This window comes from Protopterus annectens, chromosome 11.part0 (genome assembly GCF_019279795.1).
Source record: "Protopterus annectens isolate FY-2018-M chromosome 11.part0, PAN1.0, whole genome shotgun sequence".
Lineage (NCBI taxonomy): Eukaryota > Metazoa > Chordata > Ceratodontiformes > Protopteridae > Protopterus > Protopterus annectens.
The window spans coordinates 973,445,884-973,464,463 of NC_056745.1; the positions used below are offsets into that span (position 1 = coordinate 973,445,884).

At 37.2% G+C, this 18,580-nt stretch overlaps 1 protein-coding gene across 1 annotated transcript in view; it reads left to right on the plus strand.

The window, feature by feature from the left end:
* SEMA3A (semaphorin 3A) overlaps window positions 1–18,580 on the plus strand; it is a 1,172,288-nt gene that overhangs the window by 973,003 nt on the left and 180,705 nt on the right. Inside the window, exon 14 of the mRNA XM_044088352.1 lies at window positions 689–846. Within this exon, the coding sequence (XP_043944287.1) occupies window positions 689–846 (158 nt within the window). The remainder of the gene's footprint in view (window positions 1–688; window positions 847–18,580) is intronic.

Sequence of the window (18,580 nt, forward strand, 5' to 3'; positions counted from 1 at the left end):
TAACCTGCTATGTTATTTCCAGATTACTGAACTTCAGGTGCTAATTCTTTCAGAAATAATACTAATAGCCAGAAAGATTTCTAATTATATATTTTATCATGCCACAAACAGAGATGCAGATGATGTAAAAAGAATGTTAGTATAACTGGTCATCAAAGTGTTAATACTTAGAGCACTACACATTGAAAAGTAGTATTTTCTATGATCATCAGCAACTATGGAAATGAAAAGAATAACTCAGGTGGTGCAAATGTTAGAGATTGCCTTAATTTAGGATCAGTATTCTGCCTTAACAGAAAGTGCTCCTTTTTTGTTATTCGGTTTTGTTTTGGTGACCGGTTGTTAAGCTGAGATGTAGCCTTTTTTCAGTCAAATGGGTAACAGACAGTTGTCACACATCTGATATAATTATTTAAAGCAGTAAGTTTTGGTTATAGTAATTAATTATAAATGCTTGGTCTGCAGTACGTGCAAGATGTCATTTTAGTTTTGAAAAAGTCAATAGTTTGTAAGTACTGTAGGAATTCAAGCTTGTTTAAGGTATTTGAATAGAGATGGTTAATTACAATCAATTATTTTGAGTGTTGTGGTCTACTAACTATATTTCTGAAAGAAAAATCAGCCCTTAAAAAAGATAGCATTCTGAGATTTTATAATTTCTAACATTTTAAATGTGTTCATTTTACAGCAACAGCTATATGTTGGTTCAAACATCGGTATCTCCCAGCTCCCACTGCATCGCTGTGATGTGTATGGAAAAGCTTGTGCCGAGTGTTGCCTTGCTAGGGATCCATACTGTGCTTGGGATGGCTTTTCATGCTCACGTTACTTCCCAACAGCTAAGAGGTAGGAAACAGACATTTACTTAATTGCTGCTTTAATCCATTCCATTCTTCTGTGATGATACATAACACAGTCATTCAACAGGATGTATAGTATTAAAACAAAGTGTTTTTTGTAAATGATACAGGTCAGCCAATTAGACAGACAGCTTCAGCTGTTAGCATTGAAGGACAATGCACAGCTGATTCTAAAGCAGAAGATTAGGGTCCTTTGCACTTGCTGGCCATATATCAGTCATCAATCAGTCCTTAATGCAAGCAGAGTAACAGACAGTAATGTATCATGTGGACTGTAAAGTTGCTTTGTTAAAACATTTTATAATGCAGTTCAGTAATGTGATTACCAAACTAACACATCTTGGAATGATTAGAAAAAGGCAGACATCAAAATGGTAATGATATGCTCATTCAGTGACATTCATTCATTTACTGCAGTGCATATTTTGAGGGGTGAAGCCGTTAAATTGCAAAAAAAAAAAAAAATGCAGCTTGCTATGATAATTATTCTGTTTAAAAGTGAAGTAATTAAACCAGCAAACATATTTAGAATGATTCCCTGCTAGTTCATGACACATTTAATATTTTCTTTGCATGCTGCAGCTTTCTGCATATGTGATCATAAACTACTTCCAAGACCATATAGATATTATTTACGTGTTTCAAAAGAAACTTCAGTATTCATTAGTTCTTTATAACAGCCACAGTTAGCATTTAAATAACTGTACTTTTAATATATGTTGTCACCTCTATAACCAGCATTATTTAATGTAAAGCAAGCAGAAGAATTAGAATAACAAGAAAATGGTAGCACAGGAGATAATGCTGGCAGCGGTATTTGGTGATGGGAATGGGAGACTCTCATAATAGAAGTTGATTGCAGGTAGTTGTCATCCCAACAGAAACTTGAGTGACTTAGAAAACATCTGCATCTTGAAACAGTTGAGTCATATGTAAGCTGAAATAGTCAAGTCCAAAGTAAATAATGCAATTATATGAAATCATTTTGATCAATGCTATTCAGTGCTACATTTGTCAGTAATGGACATATTTGTATAGCCTCTTTCAGGCCTAAAAAGGTGTATTGAATTTCATATTAATAACTGAGATTTGTAAGCCTTCTGCGTTTTTTGTTATTGTTTCAATCGTATTCTAAATTAGGTAAGTGGGGTAAACGGACTCCTTGTACATCTTACAGTGAACCAAAGTTATCAGTGATAGAAATAGCCAGCATACATCACTAAATCAACTAGAGCTGATCCAGTAGTTAGGGACCTAGAAGTCCAATGGACAACAAACTGTCCTTCAATCATAATGCATCTACTGCTGTAAGAAAGTCCTTTTTCATTGTGCAGCTAGTTAGTAAAGTTATGGCATCTAGCTCCAGTGATGTGATCAAGTGACCAGCCCTGATATAGCATGCTGTCAGTTATCCATGCTCTAGGATGAGTTCTAAAGCAGATGGTCTGCATACCTCTTCCCTTCCTAAATGCTTCCTATGGTCTATGTTGCTTCCTCTGATTCCATTTAATTTTAGATTCATTATATTGACATACTTCTTAAGTTTGAGGTGGACACACCCATAATGTTTTTAGGAAGACTCCCTCCCCCCAACAGACCCACGGAGAACATACAAACTTCACAAAGGCATTGATCTGAAGTCAGGAACAAGCCTTGTACCTTATGATTGGGAGGTGAAAACCTTAACCATTATGCCAACCATGTCCTTTTAAGCAGACTCTGAAGAAGAACTTAAACAAATAATAGGGAATGGAATGCAAAACCGAAGGTGCATGGGATGAAACTGATGAAAGACAAGACAGTTGTAATGATAGCAAACGGGGGGAAATTAGAAGATGCTGAAAACTGAGACAAAAAGATAAACAGAGGAACAGGTTAACAGCTTCAAGTATCTTGGAAGGGTGGTTGAGGAGAAGAGAAGTTTGAATAAGAAGGTCAAAGCTAGAATCAGAGATGCTGCAGCCATCTGGCACAGAATGTCAGGAGTAATGTGTGACAGAAGAATCCCAAATAAGTTGAAAAGTAAGAAGTACAAAATGGTGGTGCAGCCAGTACTTCTGTATGGTACAGAAACCATGGCAGTGAAGGCACAGCAGTTGAGGAAGCTAGAGGTAATGGTGGTGCTTCAGTCAGGAACTAGGTTGTTTACTATGGAACAGACAAACAAATGAGGACATTACAACAGAAGCCAAAATAGCTCCAATTGCAAAGGTCAAAGAAAACTGATTATGGAGGTTCGGGCATTTGTGCAGAAAAGTAGAAGGCAATGTGATGAATATAAGCTGGTAGAAAAAGGAAGAAAGCAGAGGAAGCAACAGATGTAAGGACTATGTGAGAAAAGACCTGCAAAAGTCAGACATGACTGTCAAAGAAGATAGGAGAATGTCTCTTAAACAAAAGAGGTGGAAACAGTTTGACCCCATGTAGAGAAAATGGGAATAAGGGGGTTGATAATAGTGATGATGATGGTGCATATCTGGACCTTGCAAAGGTGTTCAACACCATCAAACAGTCAATTATTGTTGATAAAATTTCCCATCTACATGTTTTTGCTATCTAGATCATTATATGTCAAATTGGATCACCGATGTAACCCAGAAAATAATGTGGGCATTTCTACCTCCTCCAAAAGACAGTGGTGTACCCTACAGTTCAGTCCTGGGACCACTCTTCTTTGGCATTTACATCTTGGAGATCAAAGCTAATGTTATGGGTTTATTGCTGCCAACTTTATAGATGACTGTAAACTTGGTGCCATCATAAACTTTCCAGAGGACACCAAGATCCTCAAAAGGAACTTTCCCTAACAAATACTAGATGTCATAGCCATTAACTAAAACTAAATGCTAAAAAATGTGTAATAGTCTCCTTTGGCAAGCATGACATCCCCTGCAACTTTTGCATCAACAACACACCCCTGAAAAATGATCCAGTAGTTAGGGACCTAGAAGCCCAATGGACAACAAACTGTCCTTCAATCATAATGCATCTACTGCTGTAAGAAAGTCCTTTTTTATTGCGCAGCTAGTTAGTAAAGTTATAGCATCTAGCTCCAGTGATGCGATCATGCCACTGTATTCTGCACTTATTAGGCCGATCATTGAGTATGATGCCCCCTTCAGTATGTACCTGTCCAAACACTTAACAAAACATGAATGACCACAATGCTTTCTAATCAAAAAAATCATGGGGCTAAGTCATAAAAATGACATGAACCACATTTCAAAGATTTGTTCCTCTTCCCAGTCACATACAGGCTACTGAGGGGTAATCTCTGCCTCAGGTACAGATCCTCAACAGACTCTGCTGCACATCCACAAGTCTAATTGTGGCATAAATGCATACTTGATACAGCTTAATCTGTTCTACAATATACATAGAACATGTTGGAGGACTAGATATCATCTTCCTCTGCACATAAAGCAGATTACCTCCCTTACTCTAATCAAATGTAACATGGACGAATGGATGGGAAACTGCAAAATTACGCTTAGTTTACCACCCATGTCCCTTGTACATAGGGATGACTTGTAAATGTTCAGCCAGGTTCTGGGTTATTTGTAAAAATTACAATAGCTAAACATTTCATGGGAATGTGGGCAAAGGCTTCTAAATTTTGATCAATAGCCTAGTAAGTGCCTATGAACCTATGAACCTATGGCACAATGCTTCAAAAATAGTACTACTGCCAAATTCTGAAAGGTGCACAGGGAGAAAAGACATTATAACATAAAAATATAATAAAGATAAGGGCTAACTTTCGTTTTTTTAATCTGACCAACACCAAGTTCAGCTTAACTTATCATTTCCTCTATACTGGGAATTCTTATTAAGCTGTGACCAGTCAAATGCATATAAAATAATGAGCTGAGCTTCCTCTTTGTTTTATTTATCTACTCAAATTTGTTCTCATTTTAGTTTTGCCCACTACTTATTTTGCATAAGAACAGCTTTCTTCATTATACTTTAGTCTGGTTTTCTTGGTTTTCTCTGGTGGAGCAGCCTGTTACTGCTATCAGTCTGTTACCGGCAGTTGCTACAGGAGGCCAACAAAACACAGAAATGTACTTTGGTTAACTAGTAATGCACCTGCATTGTCTCAAACCTCTACAGGAAACACCAATTCTAAATTATAGTGATGTGATCAGCTCTGAAAATTATTCAGTTTATGTTTTAATTGTATGAACTTTTCAAAGTTGTGTAAAGTCAAAGTGTTCTCTGGACGACCTTCAATGAAATTTTCTCAAACTAAAGCATAATTCATGAAGTGAAGAAGTTAGACCAATGATGTCTTCATTTCTTGCAGGTCCATTGCCACTGTTTTGAATAATCAAATAAATTAAATCACGAACTCCGTAATGTTAATCTTTTATAATTTTTTGAAAAAAAAAACTCTACCAAAAAAAGGCTCAGAATCAAACAGAGACTGTTATTAAAGTTTTTAGTAAGTATCCATGGATAAAATAGGCCCTGACTTCCTGTATTTGCATTGGCCCATTCATATTCAGGACAGAATGTGTGCAGCATAGTCTCTAAATGGCACAATTTATTTTCCTTGGCCATGAAAAAGATGAGCAGTTCACGCAAAATATTTGCAGGTTTTTTGGTTGCTATAAGACAGTGGATTTGTTTAAAGAAAATAAAATCGATTAGACATTACAATAAGCAGATTTTTTTTTTCTCTAATGGATATTAGAGCTTATCCACCAACTATCTGCCATATATTTAGTTATAATGGTCATGCCACATATTTAATTCAGAATTCTCAGATAAATTAAAATCTTTGTATATGAATGTAGTGTTTAAACATTTTCACAGAAATACTACAGGACATTTGGCTGAAGTGTATTACATGTTGGAAGTGATGTAACCCTCTAATGAGGGTATGCATTACTATATCATAAATAACTAGATATAATTCTAAGAGCCACTGATTCATGCATTCACTTGTTCATTTATTCATTTTCTGATACTCATGTTACCTTATTTATAGTCAAGAAGGAGCCTATCCTACAAAACAATCCTGTAGTAAATAAAATAATTGCCAAGCTTTGTTATGACTGCTGAATGAAATCTGATGTTTTGTAAAATGTAGCAGTGGAAATCCAAGGAATAAAGACACATATTACAAATGCACACATTGCGGTTGTGTTCATCTTTAAGTTGCTGATGTTATACTAACAACTCCGGTATGAGAGAGGAAACATGACATTTTAACAAAAGTATCCTGATATGTTCTTATTTGGTTAAATTCTTTTGCAGCTGACACTATCAAATTCAGTGTTGACGAGACACAGTTGGTCTGCAGATGGCTGTCTCTTATGGGTTCAGAAATGTAGCATTCAGTGATGTTGTGTGTGGTCCTTCAACTGTCAGCAGATGTACAGCAGAGGTTGTCATTTTCTCCCAGGAGACCAAATATAAACACTATTACCTGTTCTTATCCACTAGAAATCTGCTGAACCCACAATCAGCACTGATAAACAAAGAGTTCTTCTCTGCCAGTAAGTAATTCCTTCAGCTTCCTTACATCTAATCCTGCTGATAGCATCAGCTGCTGCGAATGCTGGAAAGTTGCCCAAGTACACTAAAGGACATATTCCCTAGCAGGATCAACAGTCAAGAGAGAAGAATTACAAGGCAGCAGGAAAGTTAGTATTGAATTAACTTTGCTTTTATATAGTAAGATGATACATCATGTAGAATATATTTACTTTCTAATGTGAAGTGGCAGGTTAGGAATACAGACACCCAGCAATAAAACACATATTCAGTGCAATACCTTAACTCACTGATTATGCGTTGCGTCTTTACTGCATCAAAAAATATGACAAATTTAACAAGTACTTTTTACAAAATTTCACCTGTGTTGGGTAGATACAGCATGTCTGTGTGATCTGCAAGTATAAATAACACTGGTTTCCCTTAAAAGCTGTTACACGTGTTTAAAATACTCACCAAAAACTAGGCACATTATAGAGAGTAAGAACATGCCTCACTGATAGCCAGAAAGCATATAGCCACTACTTTCTTAGCTGTCTCTCCTCTACGTTGTCCCAGTCCTCACTAAACTTCAAGTCACACAACTGACCATACTTAAGCAATGTTGTAATAAAAAAAAAAAAAATTGCAGTAAATTATAATAAGAGACCACACCTCTGCCTAGCTATAGGAGAATTAAACAGGTTAGAACTACCACACCCCCGAGCTCTTTCTGGTTTTACAGAATGCATGATTTGGGTTTCATGTGCTTTAATGAAACCAAGGTCGCTGTATAGCATGTAGACCATGGGGACTGAAGGTTCACAGACAGACTCAGATCTGACTTTCGCCTAATGGTTAAGGTGTTTGCCTTACAAACACAAGGTGCAGGCTTTGAGTTTCATAAGGGTTAATTGGCTAGGCTTAAAATGTCTCATAAGGGCAGTTAGCTTAGTACTAATCTATGAACAACCCAGAGAATTAAATGTGCTTTGAAAATACTCCTAAGGTATCATCAAGGAAACATTTATTATACAACAGCAGTACATTTACCTATAAGTGCAGCAATGCCTTTTATTCCTAGCTCAAATGAGAACACAGTGCATCAGAAGGCACTCTTGCCACCAAACAGAAAAAGATGGAGTGAGGGCTGTCTGTGGTTCAGCAAGAATTCATCTGTTTTTGCTACATTGTGCAAATTTTCCACCTCAGCTGCCATTGTGATAGTATGTGCTAACCTATATCAATGCAGATATATTATCTCTTATTGTCCATCTGAGGACTGCCAGTGGGAAATCGCTTTCCATGAGTTTTATTTCATGTTTTTTTTTTTTTCTGCTGGAAAAAATATTTCCAAGGTTGTGTTTCAGAAGAAAAGTAGCATATTCTGCTACAGCCATGCAGAGCAATTTTTCAGTTGAGTTCTTACAGCTGTGTGAAATTAGGATTTCCCTGCCTTTTATCAGGGGGATGGGCAACCTCTATGCTTGACTTAATTATATCTGATAAAGTAGCTCTCTAGCCCTGCAGCTTTTTTTTGCAGGTGCAGTCATGTTAGCAGCAGTAGCATTTCAATGGTTCCAAGCTTTCATTGCTGCAGGAAAAAAAGCTTTATCCATTTGTCTGTGATTGCTACAATATAGATGCAGAGATAAGCCAATGGCATGCAAGTCAAACACCTTATGGCAGAGGCTTTGGGTATTCATGCTGACTATTTTGATTCCTCTGGGATCATTCCACAGGACATGAAGTGCACAGGGAAGAAGAATATTGATTTCCCAAGCAGTAGGGCAATGACACCTGCCCTAACAAAAAGGAAATTTGAATGGCTTAGTAATAACATGAGCAACTTGTGGATGTTCAGGACACTGCAGCAGTTTTTTTAAAGGTGGTTTATCTTTGCATCTAGATAGCAAAAGATGCTCCTAACATTTCTTTCTATATTTGTGCCATAATGGCTGACTTCCAGGTGTGAAAAGTAGTTTTACTTGTTTCTTGGTACTTCACATGTATCAGGCAGGCAAAAAAGATCAAGTTAATAAAAGTTATGAGGTGGTATGCAAGAGTAAGCCTTAAGCTCAACAGTAAGCGGGGAGTGAGAAGAGAAAGTGAATGAGCAGGAAGTGCAGTCCAAGTGATTAGTATATATTCAGTGAATAACTATAGGTGTAGTTTTGTCAGAATTAGCTGCAAAAATGCATCTAGTTCAAAGAAAGAGAAGAGAGAGAGAGTGGCTTAGAAGCTTGGAAGTCAAGATGCCAATCAGTCTAACAATATTTAGGGCTGACTACATAATGTATAAATAACAGCCATGCACATCATCCTACTCCTAGTTAGACCGAAAACTGTTTTTCTCTGCTGGAAAGCCCATTTACCTAGTCATATAGTCCTACCTGCTTCATTAGAATACTTTAGACTTTATACAGCAGCTCTTCTCAGTCTGCCATGCCTTATTCTTACAGTGGCCATTCGTTGGTCCCTGCCTGTCTTTTTTATACCTGGCATACAACTAATAGGCTGTCAGGTGTCAATTCTTGGTTATACCAGGCATACAACTAATAGGCTGTCAGGTGTCACTTCATGGTGGCTATCATATGTCAGAGTATGATATTACCACTGGGTCTAAGTGTCCCATGTGCATTCCTTTTGAAATTCTGTGGAAGAGCATGCGTAGCATGGACTCTCCGTTGCCATGTACATCAACATTTGGTAGGCCAAGTCTGCTCTTCCAGTCTGGGCATTACATGTTTAGGAGGTTGGATCAGCAGAGCTTCAATGTCCTTTGTAGTTTAATAGGCTACCAGTGTCCGACACAGGAGTGACTGGTTAGGTGTCATGTAACTGAGATTCTTATGGCACATATACATCTGTAGTGCATTTTGGCAGACCTCTGTATTCATTTTGGTTTGCTACTGCATAATTAATGACACTGTCATATCTATGGCTTGTACTACCACTCAATGTAGCATACATTACTGTTAACTGCTTTTGTATTAATTTTTCTCTTTATCATACTTTCATCTTCTATTTTTTATTTTGTCCTTTGTTGTTTTGTTTCTCTCCATTTATTCATATCTTATGCAGTGCAGTCTAATGCAATGGATGTAGTAAGGCAGTGGCCATGGCACCATGCACCTGCTTTAATATCACCTGCTGGATCTCCAGTGGTTTCCACGCTGGCTTCTCTGTAGGGTGACCCAAGTCATTCAGCAAACAGCAACCTGGAGGGTTCCTGAGTGCCCTCCAGTGTTCTGTCTTCAGTGAGTGGAATAGGTTGTTCATCACTGGGCATCACTGGAAGTTCCCACTATGCTACTTGGCAGGAGGTGGAAAGCTGAGTGGTTACCCTGGTTCACCTACTACTGGACTCTTGCACTGGTAGCCTGGAGCACATCCTTGTGTGACTGTCAGAGTCATACAGCTGCTTAGCTGTGACCAGCAGGCCAACAGTGACTGCAACCTGCTATAAAGGATATTATAGAGGTGACTAACTTAAGGTTGGGTGCAGCCCAGTGCAGAATGGCTGCCAGCCATCACTCCAACCTATCTCCCATCATAGTGTTTACTGTCCTGTTGTTTCATTTTCCTCCACAGTTTGTAGTTCAGTGCTCCCAACAGCAATTTTTCTCCCTCTATATTTCTACTTAGTATTCCCCGACCTAATATCAGCACCTTTCCTAACAGTTTTTGTCCATCTTTTTTGTAGGTTTGTCTGCGCCTTCTGCTACCTCTGTATTCTATTTCTTACCCACACATTCCCTGTGGTACCTTTCCCTCTACCCTTATAGAAAGTAGAAAAAATGTACACCTGTTCTACAAAAAAAAAAAAAAACTTTGTGCCTCCGCCCCTATACCAGTCTCCCTTACTCTTTTCCCTATTTTGTGCTCCTCTGCCTGTTCTTTCCCCTTGCTTCCTGTCCTATGCACCCATTTTTCCATTTATGCTAAAAATATAGTCAAATGTTTACTCAATCCTTATTTTGGCTCTCAGCTCTTTTTGTAGTGGCAATTCCCACAGGTGAATGTAAATTCTTGCGAGCATGCTTCATGTAAACTACTTGGATATGCTGTCCTGTGACTAGTTATGGAGCTGTGCCATTTGGCCCGATTCCAAAAAATCTTGATCTCAGTGTAAGTGACCACTTGTACTGACAGCAGATGTTTTGTAATCTGACCTGCTCTACAAACCTGTTTACATACAGGCCTTACACTAAAGTAAGTCACTTACACTGAGAGCAAGTCTTTCAGAATCAGGGCAGTCTTGCACTGACAGCAACTGTTTTGGAATTGGACCAGTTATGCAGCATAACTCCTACTGCAAAGTATTTATTTATTTTTATCTATTTGACATTTGTTCACTGGGTTTGTCCAACTGAGCAAGAGCCCTTTTTCAGCGGAGGCCCAGGGAGAAAAACTCCACAATTAAGTATGACAAATATACAATAGCAAGACTAGTTACACAATAATACTAGAAATGAGAAATAAGTAAAATCGCACAGAATAATTACATATCAACAATTACATATCAACATCATACAGAGTACAGTTTGCTTAAGAGGACAGTATGTTGGTTACAGCAGCAGGTCTCAAGCATAAACACTGTTTAGATAGCAGTCATTTAGAAAAGTAAAAATCAGGATTAAATAAGTTTAAGTCGATGTGTAGTTTTAGAGTAAAAAATGGGAGAAAGAAAAAGGGGGTAGAAGTAGGGGTAGGTCATTCAAGTGATGTATTCAAGAAGGGTGATTACATGGACAAAGCCATGAATTGTTAAGAAAGGTTTTAGTAGCAATTATGAATTGTCGGTGATTTGTGTTGCAGATATCCACTGGGAGTGTATTCCATGATAGGGCTGGGGAGTAGCTGTAAAGGTTTTGTCCTATTTTGGTTTGGGGCTTGTAGATTGAAAGAAGGTTTTGTTCTGAGCTTTGGAGGGACCTTAAAGGGGTGTAGAGTGAGACCAGAGGGGTAATACTGGGATAGAAAGTGGCCAGATACAATATGGAGTGAACTACTTGAAGCTGGGAGAGAAGAAGTTGGTGAGGAAGCTCTAGCCAGTTTAACTTTTTAAGAGCTAAACAATGCTGTAAGTGGTAGGAGTAGTCAACAGCAAATTTAGCTACTTTGTTGTAGGTAGATTCAAGTTTTGTTAGGAGAATGGTTTGAAGGTTGGTGAAGACTTATGATCCACAGACTAGATTGTGGAGTAAGTAGGCTGGCAGCTTTTTGGAATAAGAGAGGGGTTAGGCCATCAATGGAGGGGGAGCAAGATTGTAGATGGTCACTGAGGTAACTAGAAAACCAGGAAATGGTGGAGGTGGATAGGTTAAGTTCGGAGAATTTGTTTAAAAGAAAGGGGTGGGAAACAGTGTCAAAAGCCTTGAAGAGATCAAGAATTAGGCATGCCACCAGTCTGTTTTGGTCTCTAGCTTGAGATATGGTGTTAATGAAAGAAATAAGGGCAGTGGGGGTACAATGTTTAGGTCGAAAGCCTTGTTGGGTAGGGGTAAGTAGGTTCTCTTGAAGGAGGAAGTGAAGGATTTGTCTGTGAATGCATTTTTTCCAGGATTTTGGAAAGTGGTGATAGGATAGCAATTGTCCTGAAGTTAGAAAGTTCAGAATAGTTCCCTCCCTTGTGGATGAGTAAAGTGTAGAATTGTTTCCAGACTGCAGGTACTTTAGATTCAGTAATGGAATGGTTAATGAGAATGGAGATGGGGAAGGCAACTGAGCTGGCAGCTTTTTGGAGTAAGAGAGGGGGTAGGCCATCAATGGAGGGGGAGCAAGGTTTGAGATTTAGTAGCAGGGTTTTGATATAGTTAACAGATACAGTTTTGAGAGAAAATGTGAGACAGGGGTCGGTGGGTGTAGGAGGGTTGGAGAGGAGGCCGGAATCTGGGTAGGAATTTTTTTGGCTAGCTGTTTTGCTAATAGTATCTATGAAATAGGAATTGAGGTTAGTAGCAGTTTCTAAGGGGGAGTTATTGGGACAAGGTTGAGGGGAGGAGTTGTTGCCAGGGTGAAGGCTATGAAACTGGCCAGTTCACAAACCACACGACCAATAACCAATAGGCAGACCAATGGAAACGACCAACTGCCAAGCTGTGTATTCAATAATAAATAAGCTATTGGTGGTTTCCATTGGTTTGCCTATTTGCTTATTGGTAGGGTGAAGAATATGGCTGATGGCATGCCAGAACTTTGTTGGGCTGGCTAAGTGAGTGGTTGCGGTGTTGTTGTAGAAGTTCTTTTTGTTTTTGTAGATGGATTTTTTCAGTGAGGTTATGAAGTTCTTTATATTGTTGAAGATTGGAGGGAAGTCTGGTATTGGACCAAAGCTTCCAAACGTTGTCCTGTTTTTGCATTAAGGAGCAGGTAGTCTGCGTTAGCCAAGGCGATATGATTGATTTTACCCTAACAGTTCTTACCGTGGCTAGAGAGTCTAGTATGTTGAGGAATATAGTGTTGAATTCAGTTACATCATCATCAAGGGGTAGTTCCCTGAGAAAAGACCAGTTTATAGCTGAGAGATGGTTGTTTAGTGTATTGGGGTCAAAGTTGGTTAGTTTGGGACAACTTATGAACTTATGAGGTCTACTATAATGAGAAGAGTATCTAAGGACTTTGATTGGGCAGTGATCACTGACAGCATCTGGCAGGGTTTCTAGAAAGTGATATTTAAGGGGGTGAGAGTCTAGCATCCAGTCAAGAACACAGGCATAACCAGTAGATTTAATAGTAAATGTTGGTGTGGATATTAGTTGAGAGAAACCATGTAGATTAATACAGGAGGTTGGAGTATCAGAGGATAGGGATAGCCAATTAATGTTGATATTTCCCAAGACTATTGTTTCATTAGGTATGTGGTGAGAGAGCCAGGACAGAATACTTTCAAGTATAGTGATGTTGTCGCCGGGGGAAATGTAGATTGCGGCTATAGTAATTATGTTATGGGTATTAATTTTACAGTTGGCGATTAGTATATCAAAGGTTAAAAAAGTAAAAAGTTGTAGTTGGCAGTTTGTGTGCAACATTATTATTATTTTCTGGTGTCAATTGATCTGTTTAAATGAGAAGAGCAGCTTGCTGGTAAATAGACGCATTTTGATCTTTATAAATGTAGACAACAGCAGGACAGCTAAGAAATAGGAAAACATGCAGAAACTCTATGTTTTGCTTTGTCTTCATTTCTACACATAGCCTTTATACAATTCCAACTCATCAACCATGTTTTTAGTCTGTAGTTTGAATGCCCACTGACTGTACACACAGCAAGTTTTTTTGTCCCATGAAATCAATTTCCTTTTATAATTTGTCTCTGACTTGATCATTTTTTGAATTCCGCAGAGTTCTGTCCATTATCAGCGAATCATGCATATAGTCAGTCTTATGGTCTTGTGCTCTGTGCATCATCTAACTTACATGAGCATGGCTTACCTACAGTAAATTCTACTTGTCTGATTTTATTCTTGACCCTTGTTTCTCAAGACAGAAAACTTGCCTCTCTCTTCTCCCTTAATGTTAAATAGATTAAATAACACTATTGTTTCATTTTCTATTTCATAAATTAACTTTTTACACAGAGTGTTTCCTTTTTTTCCCTGCAAGTCCACTCCTACTGAGATGCAGGTTAAATCATTAGTATTGAAATCTACCAATTTTCTAAAAAGATTCCATGAAGATACAGGCTTGTCGATGGCTATACTGAAGACCATTTCCAGCCCAAAATCGTTACAGCTAAAGAATCGGTTGGTGGTTCAGTGGAATAGAAAAAAAATAATTTTTGCAAGTTAAAATTATGAGATTGAAAAGAATGTATCAGTGATTTTTATAAATGGTGTCATGCTTCTGCTCCAAATGGATGTGATACTATAGAAACATTTCTGGTGAAGCACAGAAAGGTATTAATAACCTGAGCATCCCAAAATCCAGAGCAGAATGAAAATGTGTACTTAAATATTATTAGCGCAATTGTTTCATATTTTTGATTGCCAAGCTTATGATCATCTGGTCTTTACAAGCCTTGACTGTCATAGCTCCATGTTAATATTTATTCGCTATATATTTATGAATTTAATCTGTTTATGAAGTAAGATAATGGCTGGCATCTCCTGATAGAAGTGAAATTTACTCCTCAATCTTGCAAAAAGTTTTGTAATAAAGTTGTCACTTTTTTGTGATTTGCTGTTTATTTTTGGAATTAGGTTCCCTAATCTAGTGTTAGGCTTCCCTGATGTATTTCCATAAACAGACTTTAAAAAAGTACTTCAGTCGACGTTGCCTTATAGATTGGACAGAGATCAACTGTAAGTAACGTGTAAGAGAAGAAATATAATGACAATTCCAGCTGCCTTTCTGATTAGATTATTTGCAACCTTATAATTTTTCTAGGTAATAATCATTGCACCATTTCATGTTCTCTTGGAAGGCTTATTCAAAGGCTGTAAAACACAGTATTATATTCAATGATGGGACAGATTACTGAGATAATAAATGATACAATAGTCTCCCTGGAGTGACTAGATAACGCCCTTACAATTTGATGGACTACAAAATGTGCTTTCTTAACTGTGATAGATGAGTAGTGGTCAAAGTTTAAATTGACTACTAATAACTTTGAATATTTTAATGATAGTGTCATTTTTTATTATTTCATCATTTATATTGGTGCCACAGTTAAAATCTTTTTTACCAACTGTTGTACTTCATATTGATATTAAAGTCAGGTCATTAGCATTGTACCATTTGGTATTTCTTATTCACACTCTTGGAGAAGTTCATCATCTTTTATTGAAGCATTTAGGTCACCCATATTGCATTTATCAATATATGTCATAATCTACAACCCATTTTCCACTTGTATGTCTGAGAAGTAAAGTCCAAAAAGAATTGATCCTAGTACTAATCCTTGTGGGACACCTTTAGTAATGCCTTTTGAGAAAGATAGGCATACTGCGATGACATCCTGTCTCATGTTGCTTAATCAGTGTTTTACTTGTTTGAATTGCATATAACTTGACACTTAAAACTATTTCTATGTCAATTGTTTGATGCTGGGTAGTTCTGAATGCTTTAGCAACATCAAGTTAAATACTCAAAACCAAATATTCCATCATGTGCTGTTGCTATTTTTTTTAAAAAAATATTCAGTATTCAAAATGCAAGTCTTGACTAAACAAACTAGTTCTGTTTTATAGCTAACAGAAGTAAATTTCCTGTATCATTTTGGAAAAGCTGCCTTATGACTTTACAAAGACTACTGGTCGGTCTGATGGTTCTGAAATCCCATTGTTAATTAGTGGCATTGCAGTCTAGTGCCATAGATCAGGGACACATTCAGGTGCTAACATTTTATATAAAACAGTTGATACAGTTTAGTCATATTTCCTTGATTTGTAGGAAACCACTGGATATGTTAAAAATACACCAGAAACACAAACTGCAACGAAACAAGAAATCTGTCAGGCACACGTGGACCACAAAATCAGTTGCAAATGAATCCAAGGCACAAGTAAAAATTGTAGTCACTTTTTATTCACAGAAAACCACAATTAAATAAGTGCTTTTGTCATCAACTATTGGAGACTTCATCAGATAATGTACCATACACTAAGAGCAGTTATTTTAAAAGCAGAAATCAGAATATGCCCACCATCCTAACCAATCAAATCAAAAGTGAGAAATGACATCCCAACTGGATCATTGTTGCACTTAAAGGGAACTACATTTCATAAACAAATTCAAAAATATATAAATATAAATGCCTGAAAATCTTAAACATTTATAAATAGACTAAAAGTTTGATGAAGCATTCTGTATTACACTATATAAAACCATATGAAGAACATATAAAATAAATTTAAACATAAAAAACATCTATATGGGCTTAACAAATACAGGAAGCTATCTCCCTCATTGCCTTTAATTTTAAAAAGCAAGAAATGGAGAGACAATCATTCAAACCTGGCCACTGGCCAGCATTTAAATGAATTTGCCATGTTAATTATTTTTTTTCTAACAAAAGTCCCCATGGGCCACCACTTTCATCATGATCAAGGACATCCAAGAAGAAGAAGTTAAACAAATGTTCTGTTTTTTTCCATACAGTGTTTAGCAAGTGCATTTGTGGGTTTATTTAATGTTATGTCCCTCAGGTGTTCATATATTCTGTTTTTAAATTTTCTTTCAGTCTTTCCTATGTAAAAACATTCACAGAGGGAACAGACTGCACAGTACACGACCCTTTCATTGAAACAATAGACTCTCCTATTCAATTGCATTCTAATTTTGTTCACCATAAATGTATTACCCTCCAATACAAAACAACAATAGGTGCAAGCTCCACATTTTTTCATCATCCCTAGCTGTGGGTCGCCTCCATTGGATTCTAAAATAGTTTTAAATGATTACCTTTTTCAAAAACACATTCCCTTACATCTTTATCACTAGTAAGAATAACCCAATTTTTAAAATGTCAGAGATGTCCCTACTGCTGTTATTGAAGACAGTAATAAAGGAAGACTCAAAATGATGGGTAACTGTTGGACCACCATCAACGGTTTCCTTATCTTGAATGTGCTCACCAGATATATGTGTTATTTGTATGTGACAAACCTGTTGGCTGCTAAGCAAGGGAGGTTTGTTAGATTTGAAACTGTTTGTGAGGAAACTCAATTTTTAACTATTTATTTAAAGATCTAGAGTCAACCATGGACCCCTTAAGAGTTTCTAGTACTTTTAATCCCCCATCCATCCTTCTTTACAACTTTTTCAGGGAGTCTATGATTTGGACATTTGTAGTGTAAAACCTAACAGGAAAGTTAATAATTTAATAGTCGATGAGATTGAGAGATTAAGATTATTGAGCACAACAAGGAAATTTGAATAATGAAACCAGACAAAGGGGGTGGTATTGTTATAATGAATGTGGCTGATTATAATAAGAGTATGAAAAAACTCCTTGCTAGTAGAGCTTATGTAAAAACCTCTCTGAATGAGTTAAATAAGGAGTATAGAACAGTTAGAGGGTTTATTACAAGACTTACTTATTGATGGGAGTATTTCCATTGATGATTATATATTTTTAAACTCAGCACATCCTAGGACCCCTGTTATGTTTGGGTTGCCTAAAATTCATAAAGATCTAGTGCAACCCCCTATGCATCCCATTGTAGATGCAAGGGGTTTGATTACACCCCCCTGGCAAAATATCTTGACATAAAACTTAAAAACTTTTGTCCTACATGAACACCTCCTGTGTAAAGATTCATTGGATTTCTTGAAAATGTTAAATGCCCTAGAATTTGGTGAGGAAGTTTTTTTTTGTCACAATAGATGTAAAAGATTTATATACACTGTCATACCACATGTAGAGGGTATTGAGTGGTTCTGTGAATTTTTGATGTAGAAGGAGCTCCCCCAGACACAGGTTAACACATATGAGATATTGTTGGAAATGGTTCTCACTAATAATTTTATTTTGCTTGAAAAAGAATTGTTCATACAAGTGTAAGGTGTTGCCATGGGGTCAGTGTGTGGGGGCCTCTATGTCAATATTGTAATGCTGCAGTGGGAGAAGAAATTTTTACAATATATTCCCCTTTGTTTAAGCATTGCAAGCTATATACTCTTTTTGGACGACATTTTTATGTTTTGGAATGGCTCAAGGAACGAGATTGATTTTTTTTTGGAATATATTAACCAGACGACCATTTTTCTCAGGTTTACCCACAACATTAACATTAAGGAAATAGCCTATTTGGATGTATGACTCACAAAGGATGTGGTTAACAAGGTCTTTGTAGTGCAGATTTATAGAAAGGAAACCTATTCCAGTAGTTCTTACACTATGAAAGTGCACACCCCTTTAAGCAGAAAAAAGCAGTAGTAAAGGGACAGTTCATAAGAGCTGCTTGCATGGTGAGCTTGTTTGACAGTTTCTTGGATGAATGTGATTGCTTGAAGGGTATGTTTCTTAAAAGGGGATACCCTTTGAGTTTGATCAATGAAGTAATGATCGAAGTGGTAAATAAAAGGGAGAAAGGTTTTTTTACCCCCCCCCCCCTGCTTAGCAGCCAACATGTTTGTTATGAACAAGCAACACAGACATCTGGTGAGCACATTCAAGATAGGGAAACCGTTGATGGAGGTCCAACAGTTTTCCATCATTTTGAGTCTTCCTTTATTACTGTCTTCAATAACAACAGTAGGGACATCTCTGACATTCTTTTTAAAAATTG